This window comes from Pseudopodoces humilis, chromosome 5, assembly GCF_049639895.1.
Source record: "Pseudopodoces humilis isolate 2021_Gansu_Grassland_sample_001 chromosome 5, ASM4963989v1, whole genome shotgun sequence".
Lineage (NCBI taxonomy): Eukaryota > Metazoa > Chordata > Aves > Passeriformes > Paridae > Pseudopodoces > Pseudopodoces humilis.
In genome coordinates this window covers 41,715,281-41,734,206 of record NC_142204.1, presented here as the reverse complement: position 1 = coordinate 41,734,206, position 18,926 = coordinate 41,715,281, and the positions used below count along the sequence as shown (strand labels likewise).

The following is an 18,926-nucleotide window of genomic DNA, read 5'->3' as shown; positions in this document are numbered from 1 at the left end:
TAGAAGCGGATTTGAATGCACTGAGATAACTGCTCCATAAATGTAAAATTTCCTTATGAAGTGGAATGAAAAGTGTTTGAACTTTCTCTGGTAAGTTTGCCTGTGCACAGAGGTCTTTTATAATATAAATTTAAATACACAATCTGTTTTATAGTGTTTTCCATCATCTCCCTTCTCCATATGTTCTCCCACTAGGAATCTAATGAGTTCTACATGTGAGGGATGACAAGGGAATATGCCTGAGAAATAATTCCAGCAATTACAGCATATGGAGGCATTGTTTTTGAGTCACTTTTGCCATGAACATTAGGCAGAGCATCTGGGACCAAATTATGTCTACCTGCCCATGGACATTAGCAAAATCATCATCTTCCATTTGTAAATTCTGCTGAGGTAATCTGACATACAGAAAGGACCATTTAATCAGCTTTATGATCAGAGAACATATTGAAACCCAGTCCATTTACAGTTAGAAAAAATGCTTCTCTTTAGAAAGAATAGTTTAAACTGGAAACTAAGATAAAATTATAGAAACGTATCATCTTTCTCTCTCTTGCCTCCTGTGTACAGTTCTAGGCTACTATTTATTAAAAAACTTCTCTCATCATTACTGGAGTTTTGAAAGAACTGATTGGATTGCAGGACACAAGAAAATGACCAACAAAAAATAAAAAGAACAAAAAAATGCACAAACTCTAAATCAGTAATATTAAGGATTACATTCTCTGTGCCTAAATATGACATGGCATCAGTAATTAATCATATGGAGGAAACAGACTAAAAATAAACTACTTTACATGGAGACATAGTGATTAAAGCAGTGTTCATTTTGTAAGTTCTGATTTAAATACTAAGACATAAGACTGGAGATTCAAGTACACCTTCTGTCATGTTTGTTAGGACAGTAAGGAGAAAAGAGCTCAAGAGAATCAACCAATATGCTCATATAAAGCAAACTTGCAATTCTACATATTCCTCATACTCAAGAAAAATGTCTTAGCAATGTGAGTAACATAAGTATTTTTATGTTTTCCCAGCTGTGCAGTTGAAGCAGTGAAAGCCATAAATCCCAAACTATAGTGACCTTAGTTTACCTCAGTATTTTAGCAGAAAAAAGAATGTCCCTGCTGTTATAAAGGATCTAAACCAAATTTTAAATTATACAGTTATGAACATAAATATAATTTGAAAAGTTAATATAGAACTTTAACTGTTAGGGTTACATATAAGCAATAATATTTCTGTTGCACAATTTATTTAATTTAGTTGGTCAATAAACTGGTTTTCAAATCTGAAAGCCAGATTTATTTCAAGTCCTTCAGTCATGGCTGATATTGATGGGATTAGTGATATTTAATCAAAAGAATCTATTATCAACGAATAACTGGATTTCACTTCCAATTGCTACATAGCTAGTTGACCTGTATACTTGCAAGGAAAGAGTGAAAATAGAGAGTAGTTTCTTTAACCATCCTGAATAGGGACTTGTCAACTTTAATGAATTTGCTCATTCAGAATTTTCTAAACAAAATGCTAAACATTCATCTGAATCTGATGGCCTTACCCAAACTATACTGAAATCATCAAGGTGCCTTGCCATTTCTGTCATCTGGCTTTGGAGCAAGTACCAGAGACATGAGACAGACCTTTCCTACAACCCAGAGAACAGGTCTAAGGTCCTGCTGTCACCCCCACAGCCACAGGCTCAGGATGCTGACTGTACCCCTGCTTCCCCAGACACAGAGTTACATCTCTGATGATGAAACCATACTACGGTTGTTTGACTTTCCTGGGATCCTATTCACAGCAGTCTGGTAAAGAATTGTCACTCCCTTACACAAGAGTTTCCAGTGTCACCATCAGTGGCCCTCCTGCCAGATGGTCTTAAATTAGTTTTGGATAAAGAGACATTGACAACACTTGTAATCTCACCTGTTAAAACAAAGTTGTGGGAAATTCAACCTTTTCTGTAGTACAGATGAATATAGAACATACAAAAACCCAGCCATATTTTTGCTAAAATATTTTCAATGACTGTAAAGTACTGTCCAAAAGTTACACAAGCTCCTACAGAAACAAGACCAAAGAAGTAATCTGAAAATATTCACTCATTCTGTGAAACAATAAACAGAAGGGTTTATCAGGATACAAACTGTATTATAAAGACAAAGTGATTCAGAAATTCTTATTTTTCAATCTAAGACCACTGAATCCATGAGAAATCATTTTAATGGCATCAGATTGTTTTGATGTGACAGGCTTGGTGCAGGGCTATCTGATTTATGGCAAAAAGGAACTAGAAATTAAGGCAACAGTTCTCTTGCAAATCAAAACTGTGCTCCTTTTCCTAGCCAATAGATTGGTTAACAACAGATGTGTAAAATTTGAGGCATGAAGGAGGAGGCAGTCAATCAACAGAAAAGGATGCCAATTACATATTTCTGTTTTGTTGTTACAGACTTTCATGCATTACCTAGAAATTATAAAAGCCAGCTGTAATTATAATAAGCAAAAAAATCCCTGCATATATTTTTTATGAAAACTAACAAGTTAAAATACTTTATATCAGATTCTTTACATTCAAAAGAAATGTATCTGATAAACTCTTAAAGCATAAAGTAGATTCTAAAAAAAACAGAGCTCATTGGTTTGGTGAAGTACTGAAATGTTACACCAGTAACATCTTTAGGAAGAACTGAAGGAGTCAAGATTTAAAAGATACAGGATAAATACAAAAATTGAAAATATATAGCACAATAGGTGTAGTTATCAGTAGTAACAGTGTTATCTGCAGCAGTGATATTTAAAGGATAACATTCATTATGACTAATAAACCACAAACAACAAAGATCTAGACTTGAATATATTTTAAGCTTTACTTTAGATTTATTTGATCTGATATTATTTTTTTTTCCTTAAGATTCATATCAGAATTCCTTTTGTGCTTTGTTCAACTGATCATTTAACTGTGAGAGGCATGAACAAAGCAATGATTTTTCTCTCCCTCTCAGTGCACTGCCACTTGGAACTGCAGAACTTCATATTCTGCAGTTCAGAGTTCTTGATGATTACTTAATTCAAAGAGTAGCATGGATTTCCCTCTAATCATAATGCCTGATCATTCTTGCAATCAGATTAAACAATCTAGAAAGTAGTATATAAGGAATAAATGATTAAATGAAGCAATTCACATGCCTACATGAATGCACATAGCTGATCCAGTCACCTGTACTCCATTTCCAAAGGAGAGTTAAACACTGTGGATACCTGAACTGTGGTTCCCAGCTTGCTTCAAGGTGCACAAGCAGATCTGAATAACTGGCTTTCTCTTTTCTTTTCTTTTCTTTTCTTTTCTTTTCTTTTCTTTTCTTTTCTTTTCTTTTCTTTTCTTTTCTTTTCTTTTCTTTTCTTTTCTTTTCTTTTCTTTTCTTTTCTTTTCTTTTCTTTTCTTTTCTTTTCTTTTCTTTTCTTTTCTTTTCTTTTAAATAGCTCCTCAAATTAACCTGAAACATTACTTTTTCAGGATTGTCTGCCATGTCCTGTTGCTACTTAAAACATCTAAATGATAATTTTTTAGGATTCACATTTTGTGAAGAAAAAAATAATTTTATTCAATCTGACCTGGAAACAGCAGTACACCCACCAGAATTTCCCATAGGTATCCACTTCTTTCAAAAAGGACATTTCAAAGTGTAGGAAATATTCTCTGCTCTACTGAAGAAATGTAGAGTTAATATAATCTTTGAGATTCTTATTCACTAAAAAATGATTTTGTTCCATGAGTAAACAGATATCCAATGTGCACATCCATACAGGGAGCTCTATTTTATATTACAATTTTATTCACTTGCTATGAATAGTCACAACATTAATCTACTGCAGAGAATCTATTCAGTATATTTGAAAATCCATTTATTTTCATTTATTGGTATGCATGTGCTACACTTGTATATAATACAGTATTTTCAGCGCTGTTTAGGAACAAGGAAACAAAGAAAACAAGTATTGAGAAGCATGATATAGATTTTTGACCAAATAGAGGTCATATTCAGATTTTACAAAACAGCACATTTACACTTTGCACTGTCCTAGACAACCTCTTTAAGATGCTACCTTCCATTCTGAACCTCTTAGCACAAATCTATAAAATACTAATCCATCCTAAAATACCAAGAGACCTAGTTTCTGCTACAAACAGTTTATTCTAATTAAATTTTAATCAGAAAATAAGATCTTTTTCTGTCAACATATTTTTTATTATGTCCCAGCAGAATGATAGAATATACTTCTCAATTTTATTCCAAACAGTCATTTATTTTATTTAAGCTCTCCTGTGCAATAATACAGCAGAGGTAATGAAATGGTTTTGGAGCAGCAGGGGCTACAGTGACAGGCAGAGCACGCCAGAGTGTTCATCCATCATGGAACTTAATATATAACTAAACTAGCCATGTCAATGGCTTGTGATGTTTAAACCATTTCCTTCTATTCATTTTTGGAGGTGTTTTTTGTATGTTTGTTTGTTTGTTTGTTTGCTTTGTTTGGTAACCACACAGGACTTAAACAAGCTTACCTGTGTGTATTTTTGACTACCATTAAGTCTGTGTGGCTTTCATTTCAATTCACCAAAGCAGACAGTCAGAACTCCCTCTAATCAGTATGTTTATCCAAAAGGAATTACCAAATTTCTTTTGTGTCAACATTACAGATGGTACAATATACATTAAATGAAGTATAAAATCATACATTCTGTAATAACTTAGAAAAAAGCTCAAAGATGCTTAAGGCCTTTAAATATTGAGGATTTTTTTTTTCATGTAACAACACATTGCAAAGTTCAAGAATTTCTAACAAAACAAAACAATCTGAACTGGATTACTGTAAGCAAGCAAAATACCCATGAAGTGTAAAACTGGGAGAGCACTAAGACTTTTTTCCTTTATGGCAAACAAACTGAGCAGACATCTACATAAGCATCCATCAGTACTTAGGTTCAAGCAATAGATTTTATTTTTTAATAAAAAGACAAAAATTCTGAATGATTACCATCCAATATCATAATTGCAAAACTCATTTACATCCCTGCCTACCTTTATAAAAAAGGGATGAAATAGTGTAATTGACTGCTTACCATCAATTTAAATTAAAGGTTAGGAAAGTAAAGTACATATTGGGAACAACCATTTCCTTTGAACTAAATGGAAATGTATATATTAAACACATAAAATGCCTTAAACAGAAGTGGTAATTGAGTTTTTGACCACTACTCTCTTTAACTGTTAAGCTGCAGTAGTTGGTTAGCCTTAGGGAAACATGTCAACCTGACTATACATTCTAATATGACTGATGTATTCAGATAACTATTACTTGTCAACAATAATTATTAACAATGGATATATAATTCCATTCCTATAACAAAGCAACTTCAAGATATTTAAATATGTACCTTTGAGAGCTGCAAGATTAGAACACAAATAAAAATGTCTAAAACTGCGCCATGCCAGAGGACAATTTCTGCAACAGAAATTTAATTAAAGCAGTGTGCAGTCCCACCAGCAATCTGAACAGTGGACCAGGGATCATTTTAAAGTGAAGGATCCAATACATTTCAGAGGTTGACTTCTTCAAGATGAAAAGCCACTGATCTGCAATGGAGAACTCAAAAGTTTGCTGCTTTTCTGCACCTTTAGAATATTGGCTCATGATTACAGCTGCAAATTCCTCAGCAAGTGCAATTTTACAAGTGTACACAGTTCAATCAGTTGAAATATTTGTAACACAGAAGTTCAAAATAACTTTCCAGTAGTTTGGATCTCAAGGCTGTTGCTGATTACAAGCCAGGTTCTCATTGAAACAATTGATTCTGAAGGATACACCCCAGCAGTATAAAATTTCTCTTCAAGGATTGCCTGGAGGAATGAAATTCCTATGTGCTGTATTTAACGTTATCAGCCTTGAGACTGGTTTGATATGTCTTTAGCTATCGGGTTACCTGCAAAGAAAAAGAAAATCAGAAAATCAAAACTGGACATAGTGAATCTACTTCCAAAGTACCAGAAACTGAAGTATAAGATCTCTCTCTAGCAAAGCTCTTTTGATTGTTTTTAAATAAGGGAATAAACCCCAATGGTATTAGATGGCACTGCTCTCCAACTTAAATTGTGTGTTTAAGTGATTTGTGGGAATAGGATTTGACAAGGAGAAATTAAATACGACCATGCCTAAAAATATAAGAAAATCATGAATTTCCAAACCACAAATTTCTGTTTTCTGTCATTCTTTTTTTGTTGTGGTTAAAAATTCTGTATGGTAGCAACTATGCTTTTTAAATGTTAGCCACTGAATATACAGTAACTGATACTGGAGCTGTATTCTTCCATTCTTTGCATGTGTCTTTACAAAACAACCATAACATCATAGAATCATTTAGGTTGGAAAAGGCAATGTCCTTTTAAGGGCTTATTTTACCTTAGCAAGCAATAATCACTTAGTGGAGAAACAGGACAGAGCTCATGCACAAGTTAACAAGAGACAGAGATCCTGTTATTCAAAAAGTAAAAAATTACCAAGAATTTAATTTAGAGTGGTTTCACCCAGCCTAACATGAAACAAGAGGGAAACAGAAGAACCACAGAGAAAGAGTGGGGGACAAAGAATTTCACAATAACTGGGCTTTAACTGATTTGGATTTTAAACTTTAAAAGAAAAAATCTGTCATATCAAAGAAACATAACTTTGAGGAATATTTCTGCTGTGTCAGTAGATACAATTAATCATCACATAACCTTTTAATATCAAACTGTGTCAGGGGGAAACATCCCAAGGCTTGAGGAACAACTCATTGGAATGGTCACAACACTTTATGACATCAAGGGGCATATGCTTTTCATTTTGATCACAGAGAGAAAGGTCATGCTCCTTAATGATGAAACATTCTTTTGCCCTCAGCAAAACTGTTTGCATACAGCTCTTGTCAGCTCTGCAGAGCATAAATGCAGAACAAACAGAATATTAAACAGACTGTTCAAGGAGTTCATTACTTCAGTTTGCCTTCTCCACAGAGTTGTTTCTAGGAACTGCACTTAAGGCAATAATAAAATTGTGCTTCATGATTTTTATGATACACAGGCTTATTTATTACACTGCTTTTATTTTGCCTTGGTCTTGCTGTTGGAAACAGCCTCATGTGGCCCCTTCTAAAGTGGTAGATTGCCTGAAAAAATAATAAAGAATTAATTTAAAAGTCAGGCAACATATTTCTGTGCCCTGCACTAAAGCTCAAAAGGCTGAGGCACCATCTTATTGTTATTTATTTTTTTGCTTTATTGTAGCAAGGTGGAATTCTACTCATGGAACCAGGTGCCACTGAGCTACACAATGTAAAATACACACCTTCTGATACTATCTGCAGGTGGAATTTTATTAGCTTCATTTGCAATACATATCTCTGTATCTATGTCTACCTTCCTGTCTATCCAGTAAAGGGCCACTAAGGCAAATAAGGCACCAGGAGCATGTCATATGAGGAAAGGCTAAGAGCACTGGAATTGTTCAACCTGAAGAGAAGGCTCAGAGGGATCTCATCAATGTGTACAACAATGTGAAGAAAGAGTGCCAAGAAAATGGAGCCAGACACTTTTCAAGTGGTGCCCAGCAGCAGACTGAACAAGAAACTGAGAACAAGCAAACACAGGTAGTTCCCTGTCAGGAAGAAGTTTTTTTTTTCTATGAGGGTGACTGAGAACTAGTACATATTGCCCAGGGAGATTGTGGGCTCCATTCTTGAAGATATTCAAAAGCTGTCTGGTCCTAACTGGCTTTGGATGGCTCTGCTTGGCCCAGGGGGTGGCACTTCCAGACCTGCCCTCCAACCTCAGCAATCCTGTGATGTGTTATTTCTATTACACCAAGATCTACCACACATGGGCTAAGGTGATAAACTTCAGATAACAAAAATGGTATTTTTGCAAATACATGACTGCTCAGTTACGTGGCTGCTTTGAAGTGCAAATGCATTTTCAGTCACAAGAAAACTCAGTAAAATCATAATCTGACGGCCTATCTGCCCCCCTCACCTAGTGCTACAACCCTGTGGTGAAAATATCCCTATGAAAGCAACGTACACTGTCAAATTAAATAGGTGATAAAAATAGGAGATAAAAGCAGATAGCTTTTTTTTTATATATATACATATAGTGATCCACATTTGCCTCTATGATGTTAATACTTCTTATGCTCAAACATAGATTGCACATCAACATTAATGGAAGTTATATATCCATACACCATACACATCAGGGAGTGAATAAACCTCTTGGTTACTAAAGGCAGTTTCATCAAGAAGCAATGAAATTTTAGCTAATACATAGTGATGGTATTCCCAGAAATGCTGAATTTTGGATACAGTAAATGTTATTTGATTTAAGTGTCTGGGAAGTAAGGTATTGTGCCAAAGGCCTTCACAGGAAAAGAGGGGCCAATAACAATATGTGTCTGATCTCTAAAATCCTTAGAGAACAGTAACACCCTGAACAGGTGCAAATCAAGTTTTCAGTTAATAATTAATATGCATGGAAGATTAACAATACAAATTTTAGAAGTACACAAAAACCTTTAGCATCCTAGGTGTTATTTGAATTAATCTGTTCACTCTTGGAATGCAATTACTCTCTTTATGCTAATAAATTTTTTCACATCATTGTTATATCATAAATATACCACATTAGATTCTCTTCATTTTCTTGTCCTAAATATGCAATTAAAGCATAATTACTCTGCAGTTGCAGACTTTTTAATTTAAATTAGTGAGTGGCTGCTGTAAATTGGCTGTAATTGTATGTGGACTCACTTTTTTCATTTTAACACAACAATATATAATTAAATGCACCTGAAGATTTCCACATTATTCCGCTCACTAAATGTTCTGAACAAACTCAGTCTTTAGGTAAAACATTTTTTCCAGGGTAATACAGAATGGATCAGAGATGAAAAGATCTCATGACACCACATTAGAAAAGCTACCAGCCTCAAGAGATTTTTCTGGACAATCTGCATTCTGGTGCTGCTCACAATGGGTGAAAAATATCCTCACTTGTGAAATCCACACAGTGGATGAATACAGCAGATAATATTGTTTATCTCATTAGAATAGATTCTCAATAAAAACTAAGTCTGATATTTTTACTCAGGACTTTCTTCTGCCTTAGAAGAGGAAGGAAGAAAAATCAAGACTATAGGATGTAAAGAATGGCTGAGGGAATATTCCTTGAATAGTAAAGCACTTCTCCCTAAATTCAGGCACCTGAGCATCGAAGTTACAGAACCATAATTAGGTATAGTAGAAGTCTTCTATTTCCTCAGACAAACAAATATATCACAAATCATTATCTAACTACAGAATAGCTTCTACATTCAAAATTACAGATATAAATAGTTATTATATAATAATGTTAGAATAAAATACATAACAATATATGGTATATTGAAATTAAGTGTATGCTGGAAAGTTTCATAACATAACTTGTACATTACTATTTTTTGACTGGCAGCTTTTTGAATTTTTTTCTGTGTTTATCATAAACCATACATAAAATCCATATTGAAAACTGACTCCTGTGTTTGCAGTTAGGCACGTGAAAGTTAGCAACTTGCCTTTTTATATGTCTCCTTGCCATTTAATTCTCTCTCTTTTCCATCATGCACAGTAAAGAAGAGACTTTAGTGCATGAGGAGAGTTGGAGGGAAGACAGGACTATGTATCAATCCAAATGCAGAAAAGATAAAATTTTTAGGCTAATGTTTCTTGCCTCAACAGATGATTCAACATGGATGGACCCTCTGATCTAGGTTTTCTCCAAAGAAACATAAAGTATTTAATAGAGGAATTTTTTCTTTTTAATTAGAACTGTCCCACCAACCATATAGGATTGTGTGTGGTCATAGATCATGTCATCTAAGCATAGTCAGGCTTTTTCTTTTCTTTTCCTTTTTTCCTGGGATACATAAGATGCAGAAAGGAAATTATTTTTTGTGAAAGCAATTAATAGCACACCCTGAGCTAAGGGGAATTTCATGAGACAAAGTCATCTTGGCACCACTTCCATTTTTCTCTAAAATACTAAAATCCTATGGGAAACAAAAATTATATGGGAATTTCAAGCAAAAATAAAAGAGTTCTCATAAATTTATTTAATTTAATTTAATAAATTTATTTAATGACCAACATGAGATAAGCTAAATACAGGGAATGACAAAAGCCATAAGGAATGGCTTGAAGAAATACCTAGCAATGGATTGTCCTCCAAGTTACAGGGAAAAAACAGAGATACCATACCAAAACAGCCTTTGTTTGTATGCAGTATATTTCTGTCCATTTTGTGTCCTTATTGTGGTATTCTTTCTTAGACTCTATGCAAAACACCACAAAAGAACTAATAAAATTATGAACAAAGTGGTTCTTTAGTAAACCTTTCCTAAAAAGGAATGAACTTGGGAGGACTGTATCTTTTTTTTTCTTTTCTATAACACAAATAATTTTGTTGTGGTAGTAAGAGCTTAATATAAATATTACAGTGTAGAAACAGCCCCTATAACCAGAAACAAACATCTGCCAGAACATTTTTTCCACTCATGCCCTCTGAGAACGAGGTTGAGGTTAGAAATGAATCTTTTGAACAGATGGAAGCACACTATTTCCTGAAACTTTATAATCCATACAGGGTTTGCCATGAACTATCATTTATACATGGCTTGTGAATGCAAATGCCAGTTTGCATTGCCACTTGTGCATGCTCATTCACTGAAATAGTTCAGCTTGTAGGCTTGGAAAATGCTTCTGTTCTAGTATTACTATCTTGTACCAGTGGTAATCCAAAGTACTTTCCAAATGTTAACAAAAGACAGGTTCACAATTTCCTCACAGATGGATAATCCTGAAATTAATATTCCAATGAACTGGGGAAAGCGGACAAAAAGATGTTAAGGACCTTTCTGGAATAGGGCTCCCATACACATAGGCTCTTTACGGTAGGTAGGTGAGGATTTGGGTCTTTATTGCTAAATAACTAAGTTTCTGGAGGCAGGAGGAACCATTTCAGAAGCCTGAGAAATGAAGGTGACTCAAGCACATTTCAGGGGAGCTGCAAGAGAGAACCATTAATTAGGACACAGGCCCTTAGTTGACTTGGGCTAATGACAAAAGGCAAAATTTGAGTCCCTTGTGAGCAGTCTGGAAAAGAGATATTTAATGATAACTACACAGATTCAATTACCTACAGAGAAGTTTATGTATTGGAAGACACTTTTTAAAGTCATCAAATGTTTCATTCCTGTTTATAAAATTTTGACCCTACCTAACTTTTTATTTAAGAACTCAAGAGCTTGAAATTGTTCCCTTAGTTTTATTTTAGGCACTGCAGTATGAAAAGTATTAATCTAAACATATTCCCAAGCCTGTTAAGTGATTTAGAATTCTAGATCCTCACATTTGTCCTTCAGGACCTATGACTAGCTCATTTTATTAATTAAAAAGAGTATTTCCCAGACCATGACTCAAAAGGTTCTCAGGTCTTTGATAACCATGAGGCTCTAAAACCTTATAATTCTTTCATATTTTTATTGCATAGCGACTAATTAGAATTGCACTTGTGATAGTTCCTGTGCTTAGGACTTCCATTATAGAGACACAAACATTTTGAAAACTCATTTCATGCAATGCCATTTGAAATATAACTCTGTGCTCCTTTATTTCCCACTGCTCTTAAGGATTTCAGCAGGAAATTTTTGGTGGTGAAGTGAAGATCTAGACAATCAGTGTTAAATTTAATTGAAACTAAAAGGCTTTAGAAATCTTTCACATGTAAAGTGAGCTTCACAATTACTTAAAATAGTCTGAAAGGTAGGACTAGGAAAGTAGGTAATGGAAAATTACCTCAGAGCATGGCATATGTTCCTGTAAAAGAAAAGGGTCTTCATCTTTAACACAGCTTTAAGATAGACAACTTCTAGCCTATCTTAGGAATATAATGGAAATATTCATTTCTTAGTTTTTTCTAAAATTTAAGTAATTCAGTATGGGATACTGAGCTTTCAACTACAGATACCACACCAGACTGAATGTATTAAGATGGACTTCTCTTCCAAGTGCTGTTATCCAGAGCGTCTCTTGTTTTCCCATGAGAGTGAGTAATTTAAGTTTACCAACTGGGTCTATCTTTGAAATTAGAGTGTGTGAAGAAACATATTTTAAAACTCCCAGAATCATCTAGGGCTCTTGAGGCTGCTTAGGAGCACAACCAGAGTCTCTCCAACCACCCTCCAGGAACGCTGCCCAAATAAGCTGCAATTCTTTAATGTCTGCAGCAAACTTAGCAACTACAATGAGAAGTAAGGTACAACAACTCCTGTTTATACTATGTAAACCTGTATTTGTACACACCTGCTGCTCTGTGAGTAATAAACCGGGGCTGGAACTCATTTTCTGGAGTGGTTTATTCTTTATTCCCCAACGAACGTTCTGGCCCTTCCTTAGAATCCGACCAAGACTAGGATTCATCACAACTAGTGCTCCAACGTGGAGCCAGAATATTTTTTGTGTGTGGAAAAACAAAAATTGTCATCAGGCACAGCAGAAACCTCCTTTCTCTACTTCTCCATTCGGACTTGAGGAATTTTACACGTTTGCCTAAGAAACAAACACATGTCAAGTACTACACTGTTATGAAATTAGTTACAGAAAACAAAACTGGGATAGTTGGAATATTTTTTAAACTTACAAGGAAAAATACAAAATGACAAGAAAAGCACATTTCAGAATCTGAGAAAATTCTCTTAGGAAAAGTGCACGGTCTTCAAAATACTCAATTTCAAACCGAAAAGCAATAGAAACAAATAGATTACACTCATTTTTTGATAGTATATCAGCAACATTTAAGTATGACAAAACAGTAAGTGAAAAGTTCTTTGAGAATAAGTCCATGCATAGACCTGTGGTATGGAAAGGAGTCATGAAGTCAGAAGACAATTCCTTCAAAATGAAACATTTGAGTGTGTTCTTCTCATATTTGTTTAAAGTAAAAAAAAAAAAAAAAAAATTAGAAGGTTACAGGAAACAACATAAAATAACAGATGACACATTACACATTTCAAAAAACATTATTCAGTTCAGACAGATAGTTCTTTATCTAGATATTTGACACAGATTTTGGACCTGCCAATAATGATTGCTTCTGAAAAGTGATACACAGCGTCTCAAAAAAATCACCAAAATTTATTTAAGTTTTCTTCTTTTGTTTTCTTAACATATTTAACTTAAATATTATGCTGCAGTTCATTGGAAATATACAAGATTAAACTCAAAACTTCAATAATTTCTTGCTTAAATAAAATCTCTACGTATTTGAGTACTATGAAACAATTATGGTCCTGTGTTCATATTTCCTTGAACTGGATAGTTTACAAAATAAAATTAGTTGGTGCAATTCACTGGGACAATTATGATAGAGAATAGCTGATGAAGACATACAAGTTACATCAAGGCTAAATCCAATTCATTAGCCTTTCCTATGTACACATTATTACCGTCTTCCAAAAGGTTTTGCCAGTGAATTGAGCCTAGTCTAGTTTTCTCAACGTTTCTGTAACCTGGTAGAGAACTGAGCTTATGGTAGAATTATTTTAACTTAACACAATGTTTCATTTAAAGACAACAGTTTTATATTAAAAGAAGACTTAAACATAAACCTTATTTAACTTTCTGTAACAGATAATAACTGCAGCAATTCAGACAAGGATATATCCTCTTGAGCTTTTTATGGTGATCACAGCTCCATAGTGGGACTGCAGCATGGCGGCATAAAAGACTGCAAGACAATTAATTACATAAATGTAATTTTTTTTCTCTTCTACAACACTTATCTCACCTAATCATACCAAGTGGGCGATAAAAACAACCTCTTTCCTTTCAATATATGAGGAAACTGGAGCATAATAAAGAGCCATGTTACCCTTTCAAATGTCAGGAAGCAAATGGAAATGGAGAGATGGGAACAGGGTCCTGTTTTAGCTTTATCTGACTTCACTTACCTATAGAAAAGGTTTGGTTTTGATTGGAAAGGAAAACCTATAAGAAGCAGTCTCCTGTGTTTACATTCTAAATAAGAAAAAGCAAAACAAATTTTAAAAACCCAAACCCAGCCTTGTTTTAAAACTAGACTGAAGTTTTAAATTGTCTAACTGGCATAAAGGATTTTCATCTTTTAATATATTTTTCCAGAAAGGGGGTCAGACTGAGCTTCCAATTACCCCCACTAAAAAAAAAAAACAGGTAGTCTAATTTTTCTAATCAAGTATCTTTTTCTTCTTCAAATTTTATGCTGTAGGGCTTTTCCTGGTATTTTGAGTGGAGAGTAACAAGCCATTTTGGACAAGTTCAAAATAGAAACGTAAATGATTTCCTTACCTGTAATTTTATCTTCACTATAAGAGTACCTGCTGTTCTGTTATTGCGGTACTGATGTGTTTTCTGCCTTTGTCCCAAGCTTCAGAGATTCCTCTGGTGATTTTTCCCCACTTGTTTACCAGCTTCCACTGCTGGCATTTTGAGGAAGTGCACTCACATTTGGCTCCAGGAATACTGCCATAGCTGAGGGAATATAAGACAACTAAAAAACAAGTTAGAAAACAGCAGAACCAATATCCAGGATGGAAAAAAATATTTTAAAACAATGAATCAGTCATCAGCTTGAATTTCTTTGATCATTTTCCTTTCTCTTTTCATCCATTTAGAATTTCCACACAAAGAAAAGACTTTTCTGTGGTTGGAATTTTGGCTTAAAAAAATGGGTACTGACAGAGTAGTGGGTACCCATTCAGAGAATATAAAATTATTTTCAGGAAGTTTAATTTTAACCTTCTCCTATATGAGTACCCATCATGCCATCACTCCAATACAGATAAGAAAGAGAAGAAAGGTGGCAGATTTGGAGGATTTCAGAATGTCTGATGTCTTTTCTCAAGTCCTAATAGAAGTGGAAAAGGAAGACTTGAGGGCTTTTCACCCAGAGACTCTCACAGATGAACATAGATGGGCATGAACTCATTGCCCAGGAAAACAGCACAGAAAGTCTCTTTCACTAAGACATAGTCAAGATTATGGTTTCTGATTCACAATAGTTGTAGTCATCTTGGTCAAAGATGAAAAGAACAAGTACTGTCAGTTTAATAAGTAAATGTTTTCTTGCTTGAGCATTATGGAGACATCCAGGTGAAAGTTACACTTTATAACACCTGTGTACTCAGGATCATCTGGATACTATTAAAGAACTTCACACTACAGCAAAAAGAAGTATTCTGTCAAAGCTAAAAGTGAATGCTAGGAGTTTTAACTAAGAACCTACTGTGGTATTCAATTTAATTTGTCTTCCTTATAGAACCTGTCCAGTTGTCCCCATATATGTATCTTCTCATTATCTTCTAAATAGAATGTGGCCTAAGACAAAGCCAGTATGAATAAATTAAAGCAAAAAATTGCAATTAGACTCTGGAATTCTAAAACCTCACGTAATGAAGGAAAGACCAAAAGGCTCAGAAGAGGTCATTGCCTTCAAATTTCAGGAATGTAATTCCACAATGATGTGCTTTAAGGTCACAAGAAAGAAAAAGGACTCTAGCAATTTCCTGAATGACCTTCTAAAAAGTAATTGGCTTTCCAAGTTATAGGCTTCAAATCTGTCAAGTTGCATTCTAGAAGAATGTCTCCTCTCCCTTTTCTGTACTTTGCAGATGATGAACAATAATTATTAGCAAGTGGAACTGGAATGATGCCTTAAAGATGTGAAATTTTCATTTTCCAAAGTCTCTCTGAAAAGCTGACAAAGGCATCAGGATAGAGAGATCTCCAATTTAAAGAGCAACTAATCTGATTTTGGAGTGCATTTGCCTGAATTAGAAACAGAATGAGCAGTGATGAGGTCCTTTGTTCTTCCTTTGGTAGGAACATGTTCCTAAGCCACAAATCCTGGATATTCAGGAATAATAGGATTGAATTCAGGAATAAAGAAACAAGTTCTTCTGGCTGGCATCAGTAATTTATCTTCTGACATTCTTCAACCTGAAGAGACTAAAGTGCAGCTCTATTAAAATTCTGATATCTATAACAACTGAGTCTGTAGATACATGTTGATCAGACACAATCCATTGTTTCCTTGAGAACCCATTGATCTTCACAAACTGGAGATAAATTTTTGTTCAGTCTTCCCAACATAATTTTCCAGGTTTCATCATACAAATAAGCTCTGGTGGACTGGATATTTTGTAGCTTCACCCAGAACCTGCACTTAAGAGTTGCATGGCATTCATCACTGCAGATATGGAAGGTGATGGATGATAATCAGGACTATAAGATCTGAGAAGGGATCATCTGTGTATTCTAATAATGCAGTAGAAGAAAGCTCAGAGTCCATTTTATAGAACATGGACAGTCTTTTGGAGTCTAAACACAGCAGTAGTGTTTTTCCTGAAATTGACTTGGTGCTCACCAGTGTGGTAGGAGTAAACTACAAGTCATGAAAAAAATAAGGAATTTTGAAATTCACATGGAAATTAATTCTATGTTGGTTGTCTTTATTAATTTATAGGCAGCAATCTTCCACTTACTCCTGCCTGAATTTTTTCTTCATTTAGAAGAGTTTTCACAAAGAATGGGACTATCTTCATAGAGATAGTTAAGAATTACAATATTCACTTTTCTACGCAAGGGAATAATATCTGAGTAATCTGATTTCAACTGGTTTGAGAGTTGCTCCCTTCTCCAACAGTGACTGTGTAGGCTCAGAATGTTCTGTACGTCTGACTCTCCACTTCATAGTGATTATTATTCATTTCCTTCCCTATAAGAAGGCAGAAAAGCAGAGCTGTGCCAAGGGGGTATTTCTGATGTTTTCTATAATCAGTCCTAATGAGTAAGGAAATAAGAGGAAAAAAAGCTATGTTATTTTGAAGAATTGAAAGCACTACCTTTTGAACAATTGAGGGCCAGTTTTTCCCTCCCTCATACATTGCTGCAGCTAAGCAGTGATACAGAGTTTGTGAAGCCTGTGCCAAATACCCAGGGAAAGAGGAAAAAATTCTGCCTGCGGCTATTTAGGCAGCAGATAATGTGAGGTTTCAGAATAGCCTGGTCAGGTCTCTCTGACCAGAAATGTATCATTTCTGACTAGCAGAAATGATCCAAAGAAGTCTCTACAGACTAAAAAAGGTGGGTGAGACAAGGAAGAAGCACTACTTTTAGAGCATGCCAGCATGACTCACATGATACTGGCATTTGAATATCATCTTGTGCATTAATTTCTGAGATATTAGAAGCTGACAAAAATTTTCCAAGAAAATTTAAAAAGACTACTAGATATTCAAAGAGCCCTTCTTGCACAACTGTGAATGGCAAAGAGACTGGCAGAATGAAGCTGCAAATGGAAGTGGAGACACCTTTGATTTTGGTGTCAGGATGTTGGAAAAGTGGAAATTCATGGGGAAGTGAAGAAAGCCAGTCATTAACAAACAGCCTTAAGAAATTGTTCTTCTTTTCCATCACAGAGGCAGAAAATTATTCTTCAGACATGAGGTCAATATCTCAAACATGCCAGCAAAGGACAAGGCAGAAGAATAAATAAAGTAAATCACAAGTTGAATCTTTTGGGACAAAGGCAGAAAACATCTTGGCTGGACAGGTGAATTGGAGGATTTGCACATGAAAGAAAGTAAGGGTTGCAAAAATCACTGATTAGTAATTAATGACATACAACTAATATATATTTGCATTTCTCTTTAAATATTGCAGAAATAGTTTCCTTTGATTGCAGCATAATTCTGTCGAGGTTCAGGTTCTGGAGAAGCTAAAATGGTGCTTTACAATGTATCCTAGCTGCAGTCTTACCTTCAGAAAAACTGATAAAAATGCATAAACTACAGCATATGTAGTGCAGATGTAGTGCAGCTATGCTGTGAGTGTGATGAAGAGACTGCAAAAGATTTCATTTCTCATTATTTTTACAGTGTGTCTATTCACAAAAAAAAAAATAAAATTATATTGCACCTCCTGAATAGCTTGAGACCAGACTCGGTGTCTTCACAGGGAGATACAGCAAGGTAATGTATAATCAGGTTCCCTCTTTTCAAAAGACCTGTACCTGTGAATATTGCCTTTATCTCATTCTCTCTTTTTGATATTACTCACTTTGATTCTTCATTTCAGTATCCATAGGTCTCAAAGTCAGAACAGAACTAAACAAAATTTGAAACTTTTGAAAATTTTGAAATTTGACATTTTGAAAATGTCTTGGGATTTGAATGCTTGGATTATCCTCATCTGCCCAAAAAGTTTTATTGACCTTTCAGTCTATGACTTTGCTACAGAATTTCACACCACAGTACTTCTTCCTTTAATCCATTATTCCATAACTAGTCTTTTGTAGATATTTTAGAGTACATTTGCTCTTGGGGAAAGGACCATGACACGTCTAGATTTCTGAGAACACAAAGGAACCATCACCAAGCTGTGGGCCTAGACTCCTGCCAAATGGAGACTCACAGTCCCATCCTATTACATAGGATAGAACTAGGCGCACAACTTCACATTAACCAAGCAAATTTGTTATATAAAGGCTACTTTTAGGAAAATCAGTAAATTGTATATCCCTGAATACTGATGATTCTTTTTAACATGTGTTGGCTGGCATGCTAACTATTTCCATCAAAATGTCCAAGTGTCCCAAAAGATTAGTGTTTAGGTGCCCTACAAAAAAATACAAAGCTTCAAAATGACAGAACTGTGGTGCTAGATCAAAACAATAATTACTGATTGATACAAAAGTCCAGCTTGATCCTAGAAAATATCATCATATTTCCATTACCAGCTTATTTGTCCCTTAAAA

The 18,926-nt window shown here is 34.8% G+C and overlaps 1 protein-coding gene across 3 annotated transcripts in view; it reads right to left on the bottom strand.

Annotated features, from left to right (window-relative positions):
• Positions 1-3,932: 3,932 nt before the first annotated feature.
• Positions 3,933-18,926, bottom strand: part of TAFA2 (TAFA chemokine like family member 2) — a 178,731-nt gene continuing 163,737 nt past the window's right edge. Inside the window, exons 5-6 of one of the 3 annotated variants that reach the window (XR_015772502.1) lie at positions 12,437-12,682; positions 3,933-5,992 (exon numbers count right to left, since the gene is read on the bottom strand). Coding sequence is in view for 2 of the 3 variants with exons in the window: in XM_088055283.1 (XP_087911409.1) it covers positions 14,612-14,641 (30 nt within the window). In the remaining variant the exon portion in view is untranslated. Of the gene's footprint in view, positions 5,993-12,436; positions 12,683-14,503; positions 14,642-18,926 lie in introns of those variants that run through there. The other 2 variants (XM_088055284.1, XM_088055283.1) reach the window with 2 other exon arrangements.